Source organism: Odontesthes bonariensis, chromosome 9 (assembly GCF_027942865.1).
Source record: "Odontesthes bonariensis isolate fOdoBon6 chromosome 9, fOdoBon6.hap1, whole genome shotgun sequence".
NCBI lineage: Eukaryota > Metazoa > Chordata > Actinopteri > Atheriniformes > Atherinopsidae > Odontesthes > Odontesthes bonariensis.
The window spans coordinates 35417547-35441122 of record NC_134514.1 but is presented as its reverse complement, the minus strand read 5'-3'; the positions used below and the strand labels follow the sequence as shown (position 1 = coordinate 35441122).

At 41.8% G+C, this 23576-nt stretch overlaps 1 protein-coding gene across 2 annotated transcripts; it reads left to right on the top strand.

Moving 5' to 3' along the window:
• Positions 1–14856: 14856 nt before the first annotated feature.
• On the top strand, positions 14857–23576 carry usf1 (upstream transcription factor 1). Of its 2 annotated transcripts, none has more exons than XM_075474146.1 (11): positions 14857–14919; positions 15558–15619; positions 15759–15808; positions 16131–16243; positions 18424–18537; positions 19623–19776; positions 19963–20041; positions 20181–20239; positions 20351–20445; positions 20705–20833; positions 22834–23576. In XM_075474146.1, the coding sequence occupies exons 2-11, from the start codon at positions 15612–15614 to the stop codon at positions 22921–22923; spliced, it is 891 nt and encodes a 296-aa protein (XP_075330261.1). In that variant the 5' UTR covers positions 14857–14919; positions 15558–15611; the 3' UTR covers positions 22924–23576. The 2 variants fall into 2 exon arrangements, with proteins under 2 accessions (XP_075330261.1, XP_075330260.1); XM_075474145.1 differs by having other exon boundaries at positions 19963–20050.

The window sequence follows — 23576 nt, the reverse complement described above, 5'->3', positions numbered from 1 at the left end:
GCATTGAAAGCCTGGAGAATCGATCTTGCCGAGCCAACTTTCGCATCCTGAATTTGCCTGAAGGAAGTGAAGATGGCCATGACCCGACTACTTTTATTTCAGAAATGCTGAAAGATGTCATGGGGGATAACGTATTCCCGTCCCCCCCAGAGCTAGACCGTGCACACCGCGCAGCCGGACCCAAGCCCGCAGCCGGACAACCCCCACGGCCCTTCATCCTGTGTTTTCATTGGTACCGAGAGAAGGACGTCGCTTTGAGATGGTCCAGGCAGCACGAAGTCAAGTATAAGGGGGCTTCTCTGAGAATATACCCAGACCTCAGCACTGCTCTCGCTAAGAAAAGATTGGCATTTAACTGCGTCACACAGGTTCTTTACCAGAGAGGAGTACCGTTCCGTCTGCTTTTTCCAGCCCGACTCACTTATGATGGAGAAAACCACCTTTTTGAGACTCCGGAAGAAGCCCAAGAATTCTTTGATCGCCGCGTTGCAAAGTAAATCTTAAGTTAAAGGACCATATGTTTAAAGGCCTACAGAAAGCTGACACTACACCCAATACATAATGATAATACATACACAGAGGAACAATAATGATCATTGGACTCGACACCAAAACATTTGCGATTTTGAATTTGCCGCTAGGAAACCTTCCTGGAATTCCAGACTGGGGGCGGGGCTTCCGTGCGATGTCACAAGTGCCGTGCTGGCTGAATCTAGCGACAATTTAACTTGTTTTGTGAGTGACAAATCAGTTGCCCCGCGACACCATACAAGCCGAGACAGAAGCGCTGCAGGACGGCGGCAACCCGGCATACCGTCATTTCCTGTCAAAACGGCAGTTTCAAGCTAGCTACAACGAGGGTAGGTTCACTTCCTGTTTTCAAAACAACAGCACGTAATGGCTTTCCCTATGATAAAAGGCAACGGGTATTTTATTTTGTCAAAATAACCGGAAGTGCGTTGCTCACTGCGGCTAGCTTTAGTAGCGCCGAATTCGTCGGAACAAAATGGTAAACAGCCGGTATTTTGTCAGGTTTTCAACACGTTGGGGATCTAAACGACTACTTTCTCACCTGAAAAGTTTCAAATGTTGCGGGGACAGAGGAAGCAGAGAGACCTGCGGTCGGAACTTGTGTCTGTGCCTCCCTGTCCGCCTGCCTCCTCTCTGGTGAAATCAGCCGGAGCCATCCCGCCGTGTTCAGCTCCCTGCGGTGCGGACACTCAGGGGGAATCCACCTGGCGGAGAGCGGACACATGGTTGCCCTGAAATCAGCCAGCAGAGCGATCATCAAGAGCCCCAACGTGGACATGATCGCTCTGCCGGCTGATTTCCACTCTCCACCTGGCGGAGAGTGTGTTCGCTCTCCGCCAGGTGGATTCCTGTCCGACCGCAGGTCTCTCTGCTTCCTCTGTCCCCGGTGGTGTGAGCTGCTGGTGCTGAGGGCAACACACGCACTTCGTACATCTACTCGCAATAAAAACTGCACTGAACCCAACGTTTTATATTTCCAAGCGACGTCCCGCGGCACACATCGAAATTTGCCGTGAAGAAGCTGTCCAGGTCTGGCAAACTGCTGGCTTCGCTACTAGAACTACTGGTGATTGTTCCAGCAGCTGGCACTCGTGACGTCACGCACCTGTTGTTCCAGTTTGCCAAATTCGAGTCAAATGTGGTGATAGTTTATTGAGCCTAATCAGGACTATCCAGGGGCCTAAAATTATTTTAAAATCATAAAAAAATTCCATGGTATTTAAGGAATCGATCTGCTATTTCAGTTTTGTGCAAAAAAATCACCTTTCTGTAGGCCTTTAATTGCTCTGTTTTAAAGGGGCACTAGGTAGCATTTTCACCTAAAATTATAGCCTTCAGGAGTTTAACAAAGGTCAAACAAGTCAATGGTAAGCGAATGAAGCCTGTCTCGCTCCCAACAGGGGTCTGTATACTGAAAATCCCATATGTAACTTCGGCAGGAGCGACCCGCTTCTGAAGTGTCGTGATGCGCGAGAAGAGTCGTTTGTGTTTACGGCATTAGCTAGGTACTGTATGCTAGCTGTAGTTGTAGCTATGTGTTCGCTTGCGTTGAAGAGCCAACACCAAGCGTTTCATATTCTGCCTTTCACAGACTGAATATGAAACGTTCGATGTTGGCACTTCCCATCTTTGTGAAATTTCTCCAAGCGTGATCTTGTTCATCTACCATAGTGATCTGCGTTTTAGATCGTGAAGAGACAGGTGATGACGGTGCTCTAATTCCTCCTGAGTTCGAGACGTAGCCTAGCTTCAGAAATACACGGACTGACCTGATTAGAATAAGAATAGCGTTTTGATCCGAACAAGAATTGTTATCTACAAATGAAAATTGATTAATTTGTGATCGTAATCGGAATAGTGTAGAGCTAGTCTGCGTTTATTGCGGCGTGTATGTTGGTAGTGCCTGCGCGCATCTCTGTCTAAGATGTAACTTTTGTAAGTGTCTGCTAATACAAAGGAATCACTCCACGAATACACCATGATGAGGGAAGAATCCCATTCAAGATCAGCAACAGTCCATCCATACATCCATTATGTGCCGCTTGTCCGGGGATTGGGTCGCGGGGGCAGCAGCCTGAGCAGAGAAACCCAGACGAGCTGTCCCCGGCCACTTCCTCCAGCAACAGGATTATAGCATATTATCTTGAGTTCTCTCTTCAGAAAATCTCTGATTATAGTATCTTACGTGGGCAGTCTACACTTGTGAATCAGATGACCTAACTGCACTGACTAAATAACACAACGGCAGCATTCGCCACGATGGTTAGCTAGTGGGTGTGTACAGGTGGGCATTTTTACGACAGTGTAGAATTTCAGTTTGACCAATAGAGATCGCTATACTGCCGCTAAACTACCTTGTATCCCTTTAATGTACTACAGCCAGACAGATGCACCATTATGTTAACTTTAATTTGAATCTGGGCCACTGATTACATTGATACAAGGTTGATTATAGTGCTTATATGTTTAACATGCTGCCCTGAAAAAGGTATATTTGAACATATATGCCACTGTTTATTAGCCTGGGTGCCAGCCGAACTTAGCCCCGCCCATAAAAGTTTTGGTCAGGAAGTTCGGTCTGGCTCTGCTCAGTTGGGAAATCATTATGCCCGACCAAGAATTGGTCGGACCAATCAGATTGCCAGGGCGGGCTTTATACGATGATGGACAGATGATCAACAGGGATATTATCGACTACGTCACTAAAGAACTGAACACGGCTGCCGCTGGAGAGCTAGGGCGTGTAGATTCTGCCATCGAGTCTGTTCTACAGGATCTCCACATTGCATTCATTTTGAAAGACGAACAGAGGAATGCGATAAAGGCTTTTATCGATAGAAAAGATGTTTTTGCCTTCCTACAACAAGTGTGTGTTGCTTAATCTACGTCACATACTACGTTGCTCTGATTGGTTGTAGGTCTATCCAATTGAGCGAAGAGGCATTTTTTCTCCTGGTTCGGTTGAAACACGCCCCATACTCAAATCTCTATTGAGCGGTATCAGACTCACATTCTGACTAGAATCGTGAGTATGACGTAGTCAGGCTAACTGTTTATAACCATTGTTACTGGTTCGGTTTATAGATCAATAGTGTAATTCCTACATAGTTAATTGGGAGCCCTCAAGTCAGTTAATGAGAGGATGTTCTATCGGTAGATCTACGAGTTATATAAGGAACAGCAGTTCGCTTCAGTTGGGGAAGCGAAGACACAGTTAGGATGGGTTCTAATGGAGTTCAAGTTCAGTGCTGACGTATCGGGGTTAATTAATTTGTGTTTGTTTCTTTACTTTATTCTATTTGGTTTTGTGGATAAGACAACATGTAGTCGTATGATGGGTTTTCAGATGAGGTCACTGGGTCAGGACGGCCATAAAATTTAACAACTATGACTGACTTATCAAGCACCAGCACAAGAATGGGAGGTTCAGCAGTTCGCTTTACTAGCTGGAATGTTGAAGGCTTGAGAGTGCCGGTGAAACGGGCAAAAATTCTTGCCCACCTAAAAAAATTAAAAACAGAGATAGCATTCTTACAAGAAACACATTTGGTAAAAGCAGACCATATGAAACTTAAAAAGCCATGGGTAGGACAACTTTACCATTCACAATTCAATACCAGGGCAAGAGGAACAGCGATATTAATTCATAAAAGTGTACAGTTTACTTTTAAGGAGTGACCGGCTCCCTCTTTAATATTCAAGTTGCACTTGCTTGTATATATGCGCCTAATTGGGATGATACCAGTTTTGTATCAAAGCTCATCTCTGTTTGACCTAACATTAATATAATAATATACGCAGGCTCCTCAGTTTTTATTCACTCTTCCGCATCCTTGGAGACTCCCGAGGTGGTTGTCTCATTCGATCGGGTTGAGTGGCCCTATTTATTTGCAGTACTGGGAAAATTCGGATGTGGGCCCGAACTTATATCTTGGATACAGCTGTTATATCCATCACCAAAAGCAAGTGTAATTACTAATAAATTGTGTTCTAAGTCTTTCTCGCTGTCCAGGGGTACCCGGCAGGGTTGTCCTCTTAGTCCACTTCTCTTCGCTCTAGCTATCGAACCATTATCTATTATGTTGAAAACCTCACAACGCTTTAAGGGAATACACAGAAAACAGTTAGAACACAGAGTGTCCTTATACACGGATGACCTCTTGCTTTACATCTCAGACCCAGTGCCATCTGCCCCTGACATTGTCAACATGTTACGCAGATTCGGCAGGTTCTCAGGATATTAATTAAACTTTTTAAAGAGTGAATGTTTTCCAATCAATAACCTAGCCCTCCAAATTGCAGAAACGGATCTGCCTTTCCCTCTCTCTAAATCAGGATTTAAATATCTGGGAATCAGTGTTACCCGCTCGTTCTCTAGTCTGTATGACAAAAATTTTACTCCCCTGATTAATAATCTTAATTGTGATCATCAGAAGTGGAGTGTTCTAAACCTATCCCTAGCAGGTAAAATAGCATGTATAAAAATGAACATATTGCCAAGGTTTTTATACCTCTTTCAGAGTATTCCAGTCTTCATTCCAAAGTCTTTTTTCAGACTTGTTGATAAATTGCTGTCGTCATTTTTATGAGGTAGCAAACATCCAAGAATTCGTAAGGTATTCCTTCAGAGACATAAGGCAGAAGGGGGTATGGCTCTACCCAATCTGATGTATTACTATTGGGCAGCAAACCTACAAAAAAATGTTTATTGGATTCAGAAACCAAATGTTGATTGGTGCCAACGAGAAATGAAAGCCTGTATATCATCATCACTCCCTGCATTAGTTACCTCGAAGCTCCCCCTCTCTCCTAAACAATACTCCTCATGTCCTATTGTAATTTCCACCTTAAAAATTTGGTCACAATTCAGAAAAAATTTTAATCTGACAGACTTCTCTCTTTATAGTCCCATCCACAATAATCATTTCTTTCTCCCAGCCAAATTAGATCCTGTCTTTCTTCAGTGGTAGAAGGTAGGCTTAAGCAAATTTAGTGACCTCTATATAGATGGAACTTTTGCTACTTTTGATGCTCTTGACACCAAATTTAATTTACAGCGCTCTAACCTTTTCCGCTATTTTCAGATTCGCCAGTTTGTTCGTACCATTAGCCCATGTTTCCCTAACTTACCTCCGAAAAAAGGAATAGATATCATTTTGCAAATTCCCACGCACCATAGAGGTCTTATCTAAAAAATTTACAATAGAATCACATCACTCAACAAAGTGACACGTGACAGGATCAGAGCAGATTGGGTAGGAGAACTTGGAATAGATTTCTCCGATGCAACCTGGGATAGTGCATTATATAGCGTAAATGGGACAACCTTGTGTGCTCGCCTTGGCTTAATTCAGTTCAAGGTTCTCCGTCGTATCCATTATAGTAAAGTCAGACTCTTTAAGATCTATCCGAATGTCAGTAAAACATGTGAGCGCTGTCATATAGCAAAGGCCGACTTGGCCCATATGTTCTGGTCCTGTAATAAACTATATAATTTTTGGACTACGATATTTCAAACGTTATCTGAAGCTTTTAACAGAGATATCCAACCCAGTGCTTAAATGGCTATATTTGGAGTCCCAGGGGAGGGTATACCAACGAGAAATAAAATAAAAAATGTGCTTGCTTTTTCAACTCTCCTTGCCCGGAGAAGAATCCTACTTGAGTGGAAATCAGCTCATCCACCCAAAGCCTCCTCCTGGTTGAAAGACCTGATTCTATTCCTTAAATTAGAAAAGATAAAATATTGCATTGGAGGATCGACCCAAAAATTCCATGAAACTTGGGCCCCACTTTTATCTTATTTTGAAAAGCTTGAAGCCCTCCCACATGACTGAAAAGTAAACGGGAATGAAGACTCAGAGACCCCAGAAGACCTGTGTAGTGACAATTAAAGAAAGCAAATAGCCTACTGGTACTGTCCTGAATATCCACTTTTTCTTTATTTCTTTCTTTCTCTTTCTTTTTTATATTATTATTTTATTTATTTATTTACAAATACTGATTGCATCCAGATGGACGCAATCAGTATTTGCTTTTGATAATGTCATCTGTTTTTTTTTCACTTAGTTTTTAAGGTAATACAACTGCACATAATTGAACAGAATAACAAACAAAGTAAAGAGTAGAAGAGAACAAAAGAAATAAGTAAATAAATAAAGGACCCTCTAAATGATCCTGAGTCCCTTTTCTCTTTCCCTGTAGGCCGTAAGGTGAACATCGAAAACTCCTTCAGAACACCAGGCTTGTTCCACGCTCTCCGTACCAAACACGCTTCAGCTCATAAAAAGATTGAGTTATGTTGAGGTTTAAAAAAAAGTTTTGCCGCTCAGAACACAGTACTTTTTTTATTCGCAACGTTTAAAGGAAGAACTAGTGCCTGGCAAGGCGTATGTACATATTCGGCCGGCGTAATAACAGTTTGGCTCGTGAGAGGTGCCACAGTTGAGACGTCATCAGAATGAACGAATCGGATAGCTGAAGGTTCAGCAAGTGGAGCCCCCCCTAAGACGGTTCATTGCAGTTGGGGCTCCCCCTTCACGGCCCCACCCCCACGACACCACGATAGATAGATAGATAGATAGATAGATAGATAGATAGATAGATAGATAGATAGATAGATAGACTATTATTTTTAGGCCCACATTATTATTATTATTATTATTATCATTAGGGGTAGGTAGGCCTATCATTATTACTAAGCTATTGTTATAACTGGCAGTAGCACCAGACTTCTAATGTGAGCTTGCAGGCATTATTATTATCATCATTATTGTTATTATTATTATTATTATTATTATTATTATTATTATTGTGGTTATTGTTATTATTATCATTATTGTTATTATTGTTATTATTATTATTATCAGTAGTAGTAGTAGTGGTAGGCCTATTATCATTACTAGGCTATAGCTATATAATATGAGGTTACATGCTATTATTATTATTATTATTATTATTATTATCATCAGTAGGCCTATTAACATTACTAGGCTATTGCTATAACTGGGAATTGGCACTAGACCTCTGATATGAATTTATTATTAATTATTATTATTACTAGGCCTAATAATAGGCATATCATCTGCATGTTTTACAGAAGCTTAGGTAGGCGATGTTAATGTGAAACCTGAGCCTGCTTTGCCTTGCAAAGATCCTCAATTCTTGGTGCAATGTTTGACTCAAATCATCCTCGATTTGTGCACGATTGCGGTATTTCGTCTTGAGTGCAGTCATTTTTGAGAATCCTGCCTCACACAAATATGTGGATGCGAAAGGGAGGAGAATCTTTAAGGCAACGTCACAGAGTTGAGGGTATTCCTGCATCAATGATGCCCAGAATGACGACAGAGGGCAGGAGGTAAAAAGTTCCCTCAGCCTACTGTCACTCTTCAGCTCAATAAGCTGTTCCTGCATATCAACTGGCAGCTCCTTTGATGTGCACACAAATGGATCTCGAACCCACGCAAAAGAGTAATAATCCTCTTTAAAATGCGTTGCAAATTCTTTCCTCGTTGCCGACAGGTGCTCCGACGCTGACTGAAACAGAGACGAGAAATTGTGTGACGTGCCTGCATCAGTGATGAAGTCTGTAAGGCTGGGGAACATGCCGCAGTTCCCTCGACTGATGCGGCCATGTCAGAAGTCAATTTTTTGTGTGAAGGCGTCCACTCTGTCTGCGAGGAGCAAAATATGAGTTTCGCGGCCTTGCAAAGACAGGTTGAGGCCATTCAAACGATCAAATATATCAACCAAATAGAACAGAGACGCAAGCCACATAATGTCATCCAGATGCTTCGCCAGATCTGATTTGATATCTGTCAAAAAACACTTCACCTCCTCTCGCAGCTCATACAACCGCTGTAACACCCGCCCCCTAGAGAGCCAGCGAACTTCAGTGTGCAGAAGCAGCTGTTCGTACCCTGACCCCATCTCCTGGCAGAGGATCCCAAACAACCGAGAGTTTAGCGGCCGTGATTTGATAAGATTTATCATTTTCACGGCTTGGTTCAGCACGGAGTCAAAGAGAACGGGCATTTTTTTGGCAGCTAATGGTTCGCGATGGACCATACAATGTGTCCATTTCACAAGAGGTGCTACTTGCTGAACGCGAGCAGCTAGGCCACGCTCGCGGCCTGTCATTGCCCGTGCACCATCCGTGCATAGGCCAACGCATCGGTCCCAAGTCAAACCATTTTCACGGATAAAAATATCAAGGACATTGAAGATGGCTTCTCCTGTAGTGTGCGACTGAAGAGGCCGGCAAAACAGGACATCCTCCTCAATCGCCTTGTCCCGCAGATACCTGACACAGGTGAGGAGCTGTGCCTGCCCAGCAATGTCAGTGGATTCGTCCAGCTGCAGCGCATAGTAGGGACTCTGTTTTATGAACTCTATGAGTTGCTCTCTGATGTCATTAGACATGTCTGAAATCCTCCTAGCTACTATGTCATTGGACAGTGGTACTGCACCGAGTTTGGCAGCTGCACTATCTCCTATCATTATTCTACACGTCTTGCGCGGCCGGCAAAATGAGAGTCTCGGCAATTGTATGCGGTTTACCCAGTTTAGCTATTCTTTTGGCCACTACATACGATGCCTCCAAACACTGTTTAGACACAGTGCTCTGCACTGAAATGGTTGCCTGTTGCTGATGGAGCCCATCAAGCTTTCTTTTAAAATAATCTGCCGGTTTATCTTTAATGGCAGCATGTTTTGTTTCGAGGTGCCTTTTAAGTTTGAAAGGTTTCATGCTGTCGTTTGCCAGCACTTCGGCACACACGACACACTGAGGTCTCAGATCAGCCGTGACTGTAAATCCAAACTGCAAGTAAGCTTCGTCATACCTTCGAAGCTTTTTTGCAGCTGGTGGCATGTCTGCCTGGTTGGCCCTCACTAGAAATCTCTCCATTTTTGTCAGGCTAATTTGGAAGTGTGGATATGTTGAGAATCTGGGACTAATCAGACAGGACTTTTGTACATTCCTTAATGCAAGTGTTTAACAATTTTGCCGGCAATAAAGATTTTATTTTAAGATATAAGATTGTAGTGAGTGAGTGAGTGAGTGTATGAATGTCTTTTGTCGCGTGTCATGTGTTGCAACACGGTTAAAAAGCCAGAGGCTACCCTATTAGCTAAGTGCACGCCTAGCAGTTAAAAATAGCTAGGGCTGAGATTTGGATAATCTTTACAAATGCTATTTGTGGTATTAGTCTTTAAAAAGACTCTTTGTGTTTAAAGTGAAGTATATCGATATCAAGACTGAGAACAGATGGCACAAGTGAACTTGGCAAGAGACTAGACTAGAGTAGAGTGAAGCTTGACGTTTGTGTGCTAATGCTTATATAGGTTACGTTACGTTACGTTACGTTACGTTACGTGACGTCACAGGCTCAAAATACTACCCCCTGGTAAATTTGAAATGAAACTAGTCAAACAATAGTCCAACTTCTTGCATTTTCGAGGAGGGAATTTTCGTGATTTTTTTTCTGATTTTTTTTTTTTTTCTGATATATTTTTTTTTTTTCTGATATATTTTTTTTTTCCCTCATCCTGTAGTCTACTCGCGCCCCCCCGGGAGAGTGTCCGTGCCCCCCAGGGGGGCGGGCCCCACCGGTTGAGAACCACTGGGATAGCTGGTATGTCAGCTGAGCTGGTAAACAGAAACAGCACCGCAGTAGCAGCGCGATCATCCAGCAGTACCGAAGAAGACGAAATTTCGACTGAAAATGTTATAAAAAAGAAATCTTCGAAACGTAAGATTTGTTACATGCACATATCTTCTGTTAAGCATGAGGAAACACAGAATTTCACCTGCACAAGGTGGAATGGAAGGAATCAGAAGGAACAAATAAAGAAGCACTTGCTGAGTTCTTATACGATGCGTGGCCACATGCTGATCTTACAGCAGTGGGAAGAAACCTCAGCTTGTGCATAGCACATCAACACCAATGTCACTGTGTGACTGTACTGGAAGGTGTGCAGTCTGTTCATGCTGTGGAAGACCTGCAGTGTGACCACGAAGAATGTGACACTGGTGTTTTTGCATGCACAACATGCTGCACAGGAACATAAGACTGTCATTATTAAGAGCCCTGACACTGATGTAGCAGTCATTGCTGTGAGTCTGCAGAAAGAATTGCCATGCAGCTTGTACTTTTTCACAGGGACGGGCAACAGAACACGCATAATGTACATTACCAAGGTGTCATCAGCATGTCATCTGAATGGTCCCTATCATTGATAATTAGAATTATTTCCATTCATTAATAAAAAATGACAACATGAAAAGGTAACCTTATCATCCACTTGCACAATAGTTGTTTGTACTATAAATAAAGCACTGTTTGGAATTAATTTAGCCCACGTTACAAACACGTAGATGGTTATCAATAATTATTGGAATTCCATTAATTGATCAAAATGACAACATGAAAGGTCACTTGCATAATTGTGCTTTGTGCTGTAAATAAAGGGTTGCTTGTGAAACCTGTGCGTATCTGTCCAAAGCGATGCTCTGCTCAGGGCGACTGCTTGTCAGAGGGCGCGCTGATTGGTTTAGTCAGCAAAATAAGCCAATAATGTTCGGTGTGGGAGGGCTTCGATTTACTCTCTGACAGTCACCTAAGTTACCACTCAAAACTGTGCATCCTGCCAAATGGCAGAGGGTAAAAAGGAAAATATAAGACTAATTTTACAGCAGAATACTAAAGTATATCCATGCCTAGTGAAGGTGAAGAATGATGACACCGTGCGAGGTGCACTGTATGCAACAGTAACTTCAGTATTGCCCACGGCGGACTTAATGACTGTAAAACATGTGGAGGTAGGCTAAGTTGAACGCACCATCATCTGCATTTTATTTCTTTTGGTTAAATGCTGTTATAAAATAAAGCAAAACGTATCAAATACTTATTTAAAGTATCAAACACATTTAGTTACTAAATTGTGTAGACGTATATCTAACTAGCCAGCTACAGTATCTAACTATCTATATCCAGCCTGTCTAAGCCTTTTAAAAAATCCCCAATTTAATATAGGGCCGGGCGCGGGGGGGGGGGGGCGGGGTTCGATAAGCATCTCCCTGAAACGAGTTTTTGGAACTTGGGATGTCTGTAAAAGCACTATTTAGAATTTATTTGGCTCAATTCAGAAATACATGAATTAGCATTATCGTTGATGATTATTATTTTATGTTCACTTTAAAATGATATTTTGCGAGATTCCTTTCTATAGGTTAGATTGACAGCACCAGGCAGGTTGTCATTTTTCCAGTTTGTTGTCGTAAATCGGCAACGTGATTGGTCTAGCGCGGTCACGTGGTGTCTTGTGACGTCAAAATCGTCATTCAGCCCTGAGGAAAATATTTCTTCAGAAAACGTCTCGGTTTAAAAAAAGTACAGGATTCTGTGACTCGTAACTTTTTTTATAAGTGCAAAATAACTTGGTCATTTTTAGCAGCTAACGGGCATGTAGTTCGGACAGCACGGAGCGAGCCTAAACGAAAACGGGGTTCACCTTACGGCCTACTGATTCCCCCGGTCATGATCATAATCGCATCGCCAAACGTATCACTGAATTAAGGCGGTAGCATGGTTGCCGCGTCTGTCACGGCGGTGGTGGACCGTGACGTCAAAATGACGTTTCAGGCCTGGCGCTTCCCTTGAACAGACGGCGCAGCGCGTTGTCGTGCACCAGTCGATTTTTGTAACTTGGCGGCGCCGAGCACAACGAACCGGATGGACCGATGTGAGACCAGGCTCAGTGAGGAGGTGCGTTTGTACAGGCAGCTGTACGAAACTGCAGTGAAACAGCACAGGGAGCACGTAAACTCCCCATACTGCTGTACAGAGATGGGCAGAACTTTGGGGAAAGAGGGAGAGTTCTGTAAGAATGTGTGGAAGAAGCTACGGGACAGATACGTGAAGGCAAAGAAGAGGGCAGAGACTCTGTTGATGCCGGGGGCTTCAAACCTTCACCTCTTTTAACTGAATTAAAAAATTAAAATGATCCGAAAACTGCAGCAGTATCATTAATTACAGTATTCTTGCTCTTGACAGTGGCATTGTTTTCTTCTCCACTTTCGTGCTTGTAGAGTAGAGGTAACCTTAACGTAGCAGCGCCACCTCTGTGACGGAGAAAATTGCAACTACTGGCGCGCAACGACTTGCGCCACTATATAGGGTCCTATGGCGGGCACGAACTCGTGACGTCATCAACACCGCTCGCGCGAGCAGACGCGGCAACCATGCTAGAGCCTTTAAGTTCCCAAGGGTTTCATTTACACCAACTCACAGGAGCCAAAAGTTGAGCCCGCCACCACACTCTGCAGCCAACCGGAAGTCGATAATGTCATCTTTTGATCAACATGGCATTTTGTGTTCAGTTCAAGGTTATGGTGACATTTGCTATCCTTAACCCTCTGTCAAGAACATAGGCCGGTAGTGGTTGACATGAACAATCTGCCCTGTTCTTAAGGTAGCTGTTTAGAAAGAAAATCTGACTGCAAACTAATTTTTTGAGTGCACACACAAAACCTTTTTTTGAACCAACTAGTGAATTACTAGTGAACCAAAGCAGAATCCCGACAGCAGCTCTCCAAAATGATGTTTTTCCAGAACAAAAACAAACATTGTAGTTTTTGTGATTCCTCGGTGTTATACAGTCCACAGCTGCACAACACAGTAGCCATATTGATAAAGCAGATTTCCCTTAATTGTTGTCGCACTGGTATAGCTCAGTGGTTACTTCGTTCATCAATTCTAAAGCAATTATGTTCTTACCCGTTCGCGGGTTCAAACCTCGGGCGCTGTCCAGTGTTTTCTTTTTTCATCATTAATAATCTGGGCCCCCAGATGACAAAATCAGTTAGTAATTAATTTTGGTCACTGTTTTTCTTGTGTTGTTGTTCTGCCTGTGACAAATCCAATATTAGTTTATTATATCCTGCAGTCTTTGCTTTTTTGATTGATGTTGCTAGAACAATCATTTTACCACGTACCACTGCCTTCAATGAGTCCCACAGTATAGAGGGATCTACTTCCCCATTGTCATTAAAGTCTAGATATTCTTTTATTTCAAGATTAATTTGTTCTACAGTTGCTTTATTTCATTTAACCTCCATACGGTGTTCCTCCACAATTGAACACTGTAGACCTCGGGGGCGAGTTGTGGTTGGGTTTCCGAGCCAGGGCTTTATGCATGCGTTGGATCTGCAAGTCTGTGTCCTCAGAAAGTTTCAGCTCAGTATGGAGCAGTTTGTCCACAAAGTCCGCCTCAGAGCTGCCCTCTGTGTCCTATGTCTTTTCCAGAACAAAAACAAACATTGTTGTTCTTGTACTTCCTCAGCATTATATAGTCCACAGGTGCACAACACCGTTTGCTGTATTGATAAAGCAGATTTCCCTCTTTCACCCGTGCACTGGTATAGCTCAGTGGTTACTTCTTTCAACAATTCTTTCAGAATTAGCTGTGCTCACCCGTTTGCGCGGGTTCAAACCTCGGGCGCTGTCCAGTGTTTTTTTTTTTCATCATTTATAATATATTCCAATAACCTCTTTATTCAAAACTTCGTCACGGTTGCAAACCTTTCCTGAATTCCAGCCACTTTTACAATGTTGTCAAGTCATCTCTTCTCTGTAACGTCCCATGAGGAAATACAGCTCTCTTGCTGCTGAACTCCATTGCAGTTCAGGATGCCGTCCAGTACTTTTTCTTTTTTCTTCCTTCCCTTTTGTGCGAGATGTGTTCAACTCTAAAAAATACTTGAAGAAAAAAGCCCAAAATTAAGCGGTCTTAGTTAGATCAATTAGAATACAGTACACACTGTAGCCTATCAGTTAATAAATGCAAATGTTACATTGAACATAAGAATTGTGGACTCATGTCGTCAAATGTGTTGACTGTATGGGAGCTCAACAGTGACCCCTTTCGGCTGCGGCGTAGCATTGCTTAAACTGGACTGGCGTCAAGTTAGCCATAAGATTTACGACTTCCGATTGTTAATCCTAAAATATATTTTATTCTATGACAATAAATATAAATATCGCTTCGTAGATTGTAAAAAATATTCATAGACTGATATTAAGTACAAGGTACTTTCATGGAGATATGTTGACAGAATACCCATCCATGCAAGTCACCATTTTTCTTACCAGTCACCATCTTAATCTGTTTTTTATGAACAGTAAAATGTATAAATTTACACCCCGTCATTGATACTATTGTGATTATTATCATGTCATTGTAATTTTATTTTTTCTTTGTTTTTAACACGAGTTTTATTCTCGAAGCTGGACTCGAGTAACTTAATATCCTGTTGCGCATGCGTACCACCGACGACTTCGACACTGGTGTGTTGACAAATATCGGAGGAGGGACCACTGCAGCGTAAGTCCATCTTTGTTCAGCCTACAACAAAATCCACAATGATTGAGCACCGTCTACATGCGTTATTCCAGTCATTTAGTTTTTACTACGTTTCGCTATTTTATGAGCTCACCCACAGAGGAAGCAGAAACCAAAGTCCCTTTTAAACATCTGTAAAAACCACTGGGGCCGACTGGTAAAGGTTAGGATGTGTGTTGATAAGTCACAATTATGCCTCAGATTTCCGGTAAAACTCTCACATAAAAGATTCAGCCTCCTTAGAGAATTACAAATTACAAATTACAAAGTATGAATACAAAAGGATGGAAGACCAAATCGGTCGTAGATATAGTTTAATGTAAACATAAATGCACTTTTGGCTAATTTAAGCTTTCTTTTCTTTTAATGCTTTAAGTGTATGCTTTTATACTGAAGGTTCCGTCTGTGAACTTCCGTTATCCCCTCTGGTAACGTTCGCTGCGGCTACCCCATCGGTTTTAGCTTGCTTTCTGGTAACCCTGTTTTCGTAACGTTTGTTTTAGCTGGAACCCCACTTTAGGAGCACTGTCGTGAGAAATCATTTCGAATGCTCGATATTGTGTTGTCGCGAGCAAAGTTTGTCTTATCGTTTCGTCAAAACTCATGAATTATCTCCGCAGTCTGGCTGTGGGAGCGACTGAAGGCGGTCTCCTTACCCAAGATTTTAGCCAGAAATGAAGAGGTAAGTGGGACGGTAATGTGCGCCAATATCGTCTGATAACAGCAAAATTAACCTGGAAGGTTAATGTGCCAGAGAGTTCATATAAAGCTGATTTAACCCAAAAAACACCTTTTTTCTCTTTGTATTTTCATGAGTGCAGCCAGCAGAAAAGTCCAGAACAAGACGGGACTGTTACCGTCAATGAGGAAGGTAATCTAGAGGTTTTTTATTTTGAGAGGAGGAAGGGGGGGAAACATTAGTTAAACAGCTTTCACTTTTTCTTTGTTGCGTTATTCTGATTCTTTCACCGGACACTTTTTAAATCCCTTGTGTGCCCAAGTTTTAGCATTTTTATACAATGACTGTGTTGTAATTAGAACAACTGCTTTTAGTCATTTCAGCCTATTTAGTGTAAAGATTATGTCTGGATATGTGGGAACAATAACCACGTTTATTCCGTTTTAATCTTACTTTTCGCAATTCAAAAAATCTTTTAGCTTCCTTTTTTGTTGTTGCATGCCTGCTCCTTCAGGGTCTGTGGCCACCGCAGAGGATCCAGCAGCTATTGCCACCATTCAGTCTGCTGCCACCTTCTCTGAACAACCCATCAAGTATCTTTTCAAGACAGAAGGAGCTGGTGGGCAGGTAGGATGAAATCAATGCGGCAACATGGTTTTGTTAATTTTTCTAATTGATTTTTGTGAGTTGACACTCACTTTGAAACCTCTGTCATTCAAAAATGATCTGTGCAAAGCACACAGACAGCTGTTAGAATGACAGAAGGCTTCAGAATGTAACTTTTTCCTCTGGTAGCAGGACTAGGAGCAGCACTTAAGTTGACCAACACAACACATGCATATCTTTTTTTTTTTTTTAACACCTCTACTATATAATTAATGAAGGCACTGGCTAGCCACTTTGCAGAAATTGAGAAATTGCTGCTTCATACTCGAGGAAAAAGTTGTAAGAGAAAAAGAGAGTCTTGATGAGGCAATGCACATTGTAGAACTTAGACCAAATACATCAATCTATTTTTGTTTGTCCCTTTGTTATCTAAAACAGTGATGAAGTTTAGATTTTACCAAAGTGTGTGTGTGTGTGTGTGTGTGTGTGGACATGTGTAATTTCTGCGAGTTGCATTCATTGTGGCAGGCAGACTGTGTTGAATTAACATTGCAGCCTTCTCTGCAGGCTGATTAGTTGACTTCAGCATTCAAGATGATGCTGGCAGAAATGCTGCAACAGTTCATGCTTGATGCTGTGCCTTGTCAGTGTTTCACATTTGATTTTGGCTGCACAGAGCAGCACGTGCAACACGTGGCGCTCCTTTCTTTGCAAAACCTCTGCTGCATAAATTGCATGAGCGTTTCTGTTGGAAAGAGGAGCTTTTTTTTCAACAACAGATTATCTGATGAGATCATCCTCCTTTTGGATGTGTCCGAAAGTGGGAAATGCTGTGGCATAGGGGGGTCTGAGAGAAGAATTTTTTTTTTTTAAATGTATGAACACTTGGCACAGGTAGAAAACCTGTCATTGATGATGAGAACCTTATGTTGGTTCTCCACTCACCGAGCTGCACACATGCCCACTTACACAGCAGCTGTCTCCCCTTCCTGGTGCTTTACTTAGCCACCACACCACAGTGCAGCCCTCCAAAACTTAAATGAATGGAGGTGAATGGAAATGATTATCTATTAGAAATTATTTATTATTATTTATTAACCATCATTAGACATAAAGCAATGGTCTGAAATGGACAAATGCTAAATATGGGTAGCCCACTGTATCAAAAATAATTTACAGTTGCTATGGAGATAGTTACCGTGTTGTCATTTACGCAGAAGGTGTAGAGTTTGACACGCATTAGTGTTCTACCTCCCATTGATCTGCCCCCTGCTGTACCTCTTATTGACTATGACCTTTGCCCTTTTGGTCATTCCTTAACATGTAAGCAACCATCTAACCATAACCCCTACCAAACAATCATCACAGCCACCTATCAGAGGCACAAATGAGGCAGGACGTCTGTGTAAAGGGGAGGTTGTTTGTGAAAGTGAGATGTCTGGTGAGAATGTTTAAGTTCATTCAAGCTACAGCTCAATCTTTCATTCACGTCTGTCACGGGTAAGCCCATATGTACGGATGTCTAGAATGTCATTGCTTATTTGTGTGTGACTTAATATGTTTTGATAAGTTTGATAAGTTTCACACTGGTGAAACGTTTGATTCAAAAGAGACCTAAAAGTTCAATTCAGATTTGGATTATGTATGCACACTACTGCAATGTTAATGTGATATTGAACCCGATGGGCTCATTTATGCTCAACGTTAAATACGCAGACGCATACAGACGGAGCCTTCTATCTGTCCCCTGCGTTCATTTCGTACATATTTTGATTCATTTCAGAGACCTTGGGGGTGCGTACACAAATGCCCTAAACTGAGCAGTACCACTGGAGATGGTGGTGGGCAGTGTTGCGCAATATAAGGAACAAACAAGAAGAAGCCAATAACAGAAATGCCAGAACTTTTTGAAGAAAAGCTGGCCGAATGTTTACGGAACTACAAACACATCTATGATTTTACCTCTCCTGGGAATAGAGGCGGAGAACTCTTAAACAGTTGGGAGGAGATTTGATGTCGCAACTCAGAAGTGAACTCTGCACTGCCCTCTGGTGGATGTATTGCCCTAACAGCCATGCCAGCGTAAAGCACGCATGGGAGTATGTGGGCGAGGACACTTGACAACGTTTGAAACGGACGCACTTATTTCGTTACGTAAAGTGAGCATAAATGAGCCTTAAGTGCACTGTGTTGGGTTGCAGGTGACCTACAGAGTGATCCAGGTGTCAGATGGCCAGTTGGAGGGTCAGACAGATGGAGGTGCTGCTGTCAGCCTAGTCGCAGGTTTCCCAGCAACCACGCAGGCAGTCACACAGGTGAGAACACCCTGTTTGTTTATTTTTTTTTACTTTGCTCCATACATTGAAACCATATGTGGTTAAAACAGAAAAACGGAGACAGAATGAATTGTGTTGCTCATAAAAGCTTGAACGCACACCTTCACACAATTTAAACAAAAGAAATACATTAAGCTATTTGTTCATCTCCTTTTCTTGAGTAAAACAGTACTCTGGGATCTCTGCTCACACTACAGCTGCATGTTTGTGCACAGCTGCGGCATAACAAAAGGGAAACTGTTTTTTTTTTTTTTTTAGAAACACTTAGTGTGGGGCTGTAATCCCACCTTGGATAGAAAAGAGTTTTGGATCTGCTTTGTGTTTTGATAGCTCAGGGTGTGCTGTGATGTAGCACATCAGTTTACCTTTACTGGCAGCAACATGTTTTCATTTGTGCCTTAAAACATAGATGCTGTGAAACATTCAGAAAATAAAATTTTTTCGAACTTTTTTCTTGGATTATTGGAGCTCTCGCTCCTCGTTCGATCTCCAGCTCGCTCCACTGCCGCAGCGCTGTGTCTCCCCACCTGACCGAAGCAAGCGTTGAGGGCTGATTGCAGTTTAACGTTAAAAGCTTTTATTATACTTTAGGTGTCCAAGACAAAAAGGCACAAATAAAAGACTGGGAACACCCAACCAGTTATAACTGGTTGAGGTTCTGTTTTACTGGAAAAAATGTTTCTGTGGTTGAACTGCAGCTATAGTGTGTCAACAGTCATTCAGAACTAAATTTGTCTTGTTAACCTTTTTATGAAAAACATGGTTCACTCTGTGCATTTTGAATGTTTATTTGTTAGCACAGTAGCTGATAAATATGCACCTGCACTCCTCTTATAGTAAAATTACAAAAGCTAAGAAAGCATTAGTTCATGATAAAAGTATAACAAAGAGAAAATACAGCATGTATGTATGTCCAACAACAAAGTAAAAGGATACATATCCAATGCTAGAAACAAGCTTGTTGAGCATCTTCACTTTCATGAAAATTATCATTATCAACTGGATACGATCCACTCAGCCACCTTTAGTATTTACTGTGAAACCTCTTTTCACGCTGGTTTTAGGCTGTCTTCTCCCAGTCAGAGGCGTTGGAGGGGGACAGCAGCACTGAGACACAGTACACCTATTACCCAGCCACCATTGCAGACGCCACCCCTGGTACCATGGTGACCACAGTGCAGGCTTCTGACACACTGCTGGGCCAGAACACCCCCACAGGTGCTGCACATACGTTAGCCTTGGTGCATAGCTGTGGCATACCCAAAACCTGTTGTTATCTCCTTAAGTTCTTCCTCATCACCCTGTACAGTGTTGTTGTAACTAAATTACAAAGGTATGAATGAGCAAAGGAGTGAGGACGAGTTACTTATGAACTGCAGCTAAAAGAAAGCTTTTCTTTTACAGGGCAGGTTTATGTGATGATGTCCCCCCAGGAAGTTTTGACGGGATCCAATCAAAGGACAATCGCACCTCGCACTCAGCCGTACATGGCGTAATTACATCACAATTAACCCGAATTAGAGCACAAATATGTTCAGTTAAAAGAGAATAGAATGTAATCTACATAGAAATGTTGTCCAACCCAGAAGTGGAGCCGTTCATGTCGTTGTTCTGTTTCGTAGGAAGCAGGAGGCTCCTCGAGCCTCCAGGGATGAGAAGCGGCGAGCCCAGCACAATGAAGGTGAGCACTCCACTCACATCACAGAATGAAAAGTTGAAAATAAGAGTTTCTGTTCCTAGACAGGTTAAATTAGGTGTGACAAATGTCAAATACAAGTATTCTTTCAAACAGTTGAGCGCAGGCGCAGGGACAAGATAAACAATTGGATTGTGCAGCTGTCAAAGGCCATCCCAGACTGTAATGTCGACTACACCAAGACAGGGCAGGTGAGTGCTGATTCAGCTCTGTTTGCAGAGTCCAGAGTAGCACTGGGCTCCACATCTCACACAGGTATGTTTGTGTTCATCATGATGTCCCAGAGCATTTAGTTTCCAAAGACTGCATGCTCCACATGCTCTGGAAGGATTGAGAAACATTCATACAGTAAAAGCAATGGAAAGAAGAGGGATGCAAATCTAATCAATTTCATTGCTACTCGTTATATTTGTTGTCATAACTTTATCAAGTTTTTTTTGTTTGTTTCAGAGTAAAGGGGGTATTTTATCCAAAGCCTGTGAGTACATCAAAGAACTCCGACAAAGCAACCTGAAACTCGGAGAAGATATCGGCATTCTGGATCGTCTGCGAGTCGACAACCAGCTACTGAGACAGGAGGTGTGTTTATCTCTGCATTTCTGAGAAAAGCTTACATTTGGAATTACTTTCTGGTAGAAATGATCAAAATTTATCAAACTGATTCCTTTAGAGTTTGATAAAAAAGAAACAATGGGCCTCATGCACATTTTCGTATTCTTATTCTTAACTCTTTCGGTACCATTGACGTCTATAGACGTCAATTTAAATTCAACCGTTGACTGCCAAAGACGTCTATAGACGTCAATTGCGTTTTTTAACGGAGTGGGCTGGGGGACAATCTAGCGGAGTTTGTCACTAAATCTTAGGCTTGTAAACACTAAACAGAGAATATACTGGCAAAATTACCCGCAAGGTGGCAGCAGTGCCACTTCTCCATTTTTTTGGTCAAACAGCTGTTTTTGGTGAAACCAACCTATGTTCTACTGTCTATTACTAAAGGACTGAAAATGGTAGAAACAAACTTTTTTTTCCTGATGAAAGAAGAGAGTCTACTCTTTCGTTTGGTAATTTCGGTGTGTACATAGTCATAAGACACACTTTTCTGTGGGTCTTGGAAAATCAGTCAAAATACTGTAAAACACTTGGCAGTATGGGTCTCTCTGCACTGAAAATGGCTGGCAGCCAATGAGTTAAGGCCTCAGGATGCTTCTCCGTCGCTATCCGTCAATCCGACTCCGTAGTCCGTCCTTTCGAAGTTCTCCGTCGGGATGTCGGATACTCAAGGCAGTTCACCTCCCGATCAGTAGGCGTCGCTACGTTAATCTCCCCACGTCTATCGGGAAAGTCGTTGATTGATTGTTTACCTTCCAGCTCCGTTCCACTCCTCACAGCGAACGATGGCGACCGAGAGAGAAAGTTTTTTTAAATGTTGACCGGCACACAGTAAACTCTTTCAAAAATGGCGGCGTTGTGAGAGGAGGGAACTAACTAACCGGAAGAGTGATTCCGGAAATAATGTTGTTAGCCGACCAATCAGAACCCTTGCGGTCTCCGTCACCTCGACGGATGGATAGGAATTTTGATTTATTTATGTTTGCTTATGAAATCTATGAAATCCATTAGTCAAGCAAACTTGATTGGAATAACAGTGGACTATTTTTTTTACGAAACTCCTATGACAGGTCTGGATCACTGTAAATTCTGTTCGTACCTGAAAGAAAACGTAAAATACGAAAATGCGCAAATTCTCTTAAATCACTCGTACGCACGATTTAAGAACAAATCTGTGTGTCCGAACGGTTGTTGCATGAGGCCCAATGTTCTTGTTGGAGTGAAAAGTCTGAAGTCGTGTTCTTTGTAGTTTAAATCCACGATTTCCTTGTGTGAAAGTCAAGTGTGAAACATCCTTTAATAAAACTCTCCAAGATAAAAAAGATAAAAGCTGAAATTTACCCATAACCTAAATACACCCAATTGACAACATCAGCTGCACCACTCAGGAAAACAGTGTCTCACATTGTCTGAGATGTCTGTTAGCAGCATTTCACTCTGAACGCACACAATATGACCTGCCTGATGATTATTTTCATCATAAATTACTAGTTTAGTACATAAAGTAATATATAAACAATGTCAAAAATTCACACCCAATATATCAAGAGCCCAAGGTGATGTCATTGTGTGTCTTGTTTTGTCCAGTAATTAGTCAAACCAAAGATATTTAATTTATCACTGAAATTTATAGTGTAAAACTAAAGTCCTCTCATGTTTCCCAGAACATCCCACAGATGCTGGATCAGATTGAGATCTGTGGGATTTAGAGGCTCAGTCACAACTTCAAACAATTCCTGAGCAGTTTCTTTGTCAAGCCAGCAATAAGGTTTTCACCCGTTGGCTCCACATTATCTCATCTGTGGGACCAGCCAAAAAACAGCTAATCACTACATTCTCATAAAACCACTAGCTGTCCTACTTTTGCTACATTTAACTCCTACTCTAGTCAGTTAATTGCTGATGTAAAGGCATATTTCTGGATATATATGTTTTGATATAGTTTTACTACTTATATATTTGCACAGGTGGAAGACTGGAAATCCAAGAATCAGATCCTTAGGAACCTTTTGCGTCAGCATGGCATTGTGGGATCGTCCAGCACAGAGCCTCAGTGACTGGCCCTTCGTCCTGGGCGATTTGAAGACAGCCACGTATGGGCCAGAAGAGAACTTGAAATGCTTTGAGATACTTTTCTTGTCATTCAGTGTGCATGAAATGGGGAGGAATGATTGAATATTGTCAAACATATTCAAATTCAATTTCTATTCAAGATTGTTTTTTAAGTTTTATCCAGCGCTTAAGTTCTTCACCATACTCTGTAATTATAATACAATCATTTAACATGATGAATCTGGAATGAGATTCTGTTTTTTTTTCTGCCTTCCTCCACAAACATGATTGTTCAATAGCTTCCAGTGCAGTAAGCTCTAAAACAGGACCAGTTAGTTACTTGTGTGAGTTTTGTTTGCTTAAGGTCTGTTGTACTGTGCTTCTTTATATCAAACACACTCATTTGAAAATCTCCAAACATTGTATTCATGTGTTCATATCCTTCATTAGTGTCACTTTGACAACTTCATACCAGGTTTATCAGTCAAATCATGGTTTGGCTCTTTTTGCTTCTTGTTTTTGTATGTTTCACGAAGCCTCATTGGGGACAGTAATTACATTGCAACAATGTAACTAATTGGATAAACGTGAGTTGGTAAGTATTTCATTGTAGAATGTGTATCTCTTTATAATAAAAAAAACAACTAATATCAAATCA

Coding starts and splice junctions, on each gene's coding strand:
- usf1 (XM_075474145.1), top strand. Junction 18,538..19,622: donor CCACGCAGGCAGTCACACAG/GTGAGAACACCC, acceptor CGCTGGTTTTAG/GCTGTCTTCTCCCAGTCAGA. Junction 19,777..19,962: donor GGGCCAGAACACCCCCACAG/GTGCTGCACATA, acceptor TTTCTTTTACAG/GGCAGGTTTATGTGATGATG.